This window comes from Papaver somniferum, unplaced genomic scaffold (assembly GCF_003573695.1).
Source record: "Papaver somniferum cultivar HN1 unplaced genomic scaffold, ASM357369v1 unplaced-scaffold_7790, whole genome shotgun sequence".
NCBI classification, from domain to species: Eukaryota; Viridiplantae; Streptophyta; class Magnoliopsida; order Ranunculales; family Papaveraceae; genus Papaver; species Papaver somniferum.
This window is the reverse complement of record NW_020650738.1, coordinates 266-1,908: the sequence shown is the minus strand read 5'-3', so window position 1 is coordinate 1,908 and position 1,643 is coordinate 266. Positions and strand designations below refer to the sequence as shown.

The 1,643-nt window shown below is 34.0% G+C and overlaps 1 protein-coding gene across 1 annotated transcript; it reads right to left on the bottom strand.

Moving 5' to 3' along the window:
• Positions 1–449: 449 nt before the first annotated feature.
• On the bottom strand, positions 450–1,268 carry LOC113344515. Its single transcript, XM_026588462.1, has one exon. It carries the CDS (start codon positions 1,266–1,268, stop codon positions 450–452), a length of 819 nt encoding a protein of 272 aa, XP_026444247.1.
• Positions 1,269–1,643: the final 375 nt, after the last annotated feature.

The window sequence follows — 1,643 nt, the reverse complement described above, 5'->3', positions numbered from 1 at the left end:
CAGCTCAAGGAATCATAAGCTTGAGATATATCAATTTTGAGACCAACATTGCCACCTCTTCTTTTAATGTCTAGCTCATTTACTAATTCAGATGCTAAAACAACCTTTTCATGAATATTTCTACCCTTGATAAAAGCACCCTGTTGACAAGATATCATTCTACTAATTACAGTTCCAATTATGTCAGTTATGATTCTTATAATGATTTTGAAGTTGAAATTTGCCAAACCAATAGGTCTAAATTGTTCAGCTCTTTTGGCCCCTTGAGTCTTGGGAAGAAGAAATAAGAAATTAGAGTTAAACCCTTTTGGTATGAACTTGTTTTCCAAGCAATATTGAATTGCATCCATTAACTCTTTTCTAACCACATTCCAAACATATTTATAAAAAATTCCTGGGAAGCCATCTGGTCCAGGTGCACTGTTTGCTTTCATCCCAAAAACTGCCTTTTAAATTTCTTCTTGTGAAGGTATTGCATCCAAATATGTATTATCATCCTCATTAAGTATCTTTGGAATTGCCTCAAAAAGTTCATCCTCAAACACTACACTCTTCCTCTCAAACTTCTTTTTGTAATGTGAAACTAAAATATCTGAAATCTGATCTTGAGAAGTTACTCTATTTCCAGCTTCATCTTCTAATTCAGAAATATTATTACAAGATTTTCTAATTTTCATAGTTGTGTGAAAGAAAGTTGTATTTGCACCTCCTTCTTTAACCCATTTAATTATAGCTTTTGCTCTCATTAACTCATTGTATTGCTGAGAGGCTAACTCATGCTTCCCCCTTGCAGTGATCAAGTTATTTAACAACTCTATGTTTTCAGGATCTGCATCAGATTCTAAAGAAGCATCCATGACATTATCTTCAGTAGATTTAACTTTTGCACTTAGATCCCCAAACACTTCCCAATTCCATATTTTAAGCCAGTTCTTGAGCCTTTTCAATTTACTAATAAAACAGAAAGCTGGATTCCCAAAAACTTCTTCATTCCATGAATCTTGTATTACATTGATAAAATGTGGATGAGTTGTCCACATAGATTGATACCTAAATGGTATATTTGATGGTCTTGTAATATTTTTCACACCTCCCATTAGAGCTCCATGATCTGAAGTTCCTCTGACACCCACTTTATAGTTCCATCCTTCGTATTTCTCCAGCCATTTAACATTATAAAATGCTTTATCTAAATCACATAGTATCCCTTTTCTTCCCACCCTGTTATTGCACCATGAATATTTAATTCCTGACCTAGGAGCTTGCATCAAGTTACATGATTATATACAATCCCTGAATTCTTGCATTGATATTCTAAGTGGACTCCTGCCACCTTTTTTTCCTCACAAGTAAGGACTACATTAAAATCACCTATTAATAACCAAGGTAGCTTCATCTCATTAATGACTAAAAGTTCTTCCCATAGTACTCTTATGTCAATAGTTAGACATGCTGCATGGACTCCAGTTACCACTACTTCCCCTACTTGAAATTGTTAAAGCTTGTCTTGTAGAAGAAATTATAGAAGGAGTAGATAAAGAAGAATTCCAAAAAACCCAGATATTGCCCTTTAGTGTTCCATAAGAATTATGAATAACCATTCTACTCACACCAGGTAACCTTAATTGTTTCAAAATACTACT

Coding starts and splice junctions, on each gene's coding strand:
- LOC113344515 (XM_026588462.1), bottom strand. CDS start 1,268: ATGCAAGCTCCTAGGTCAGGAATTAAATATTCATGGTGCAATAACAGG.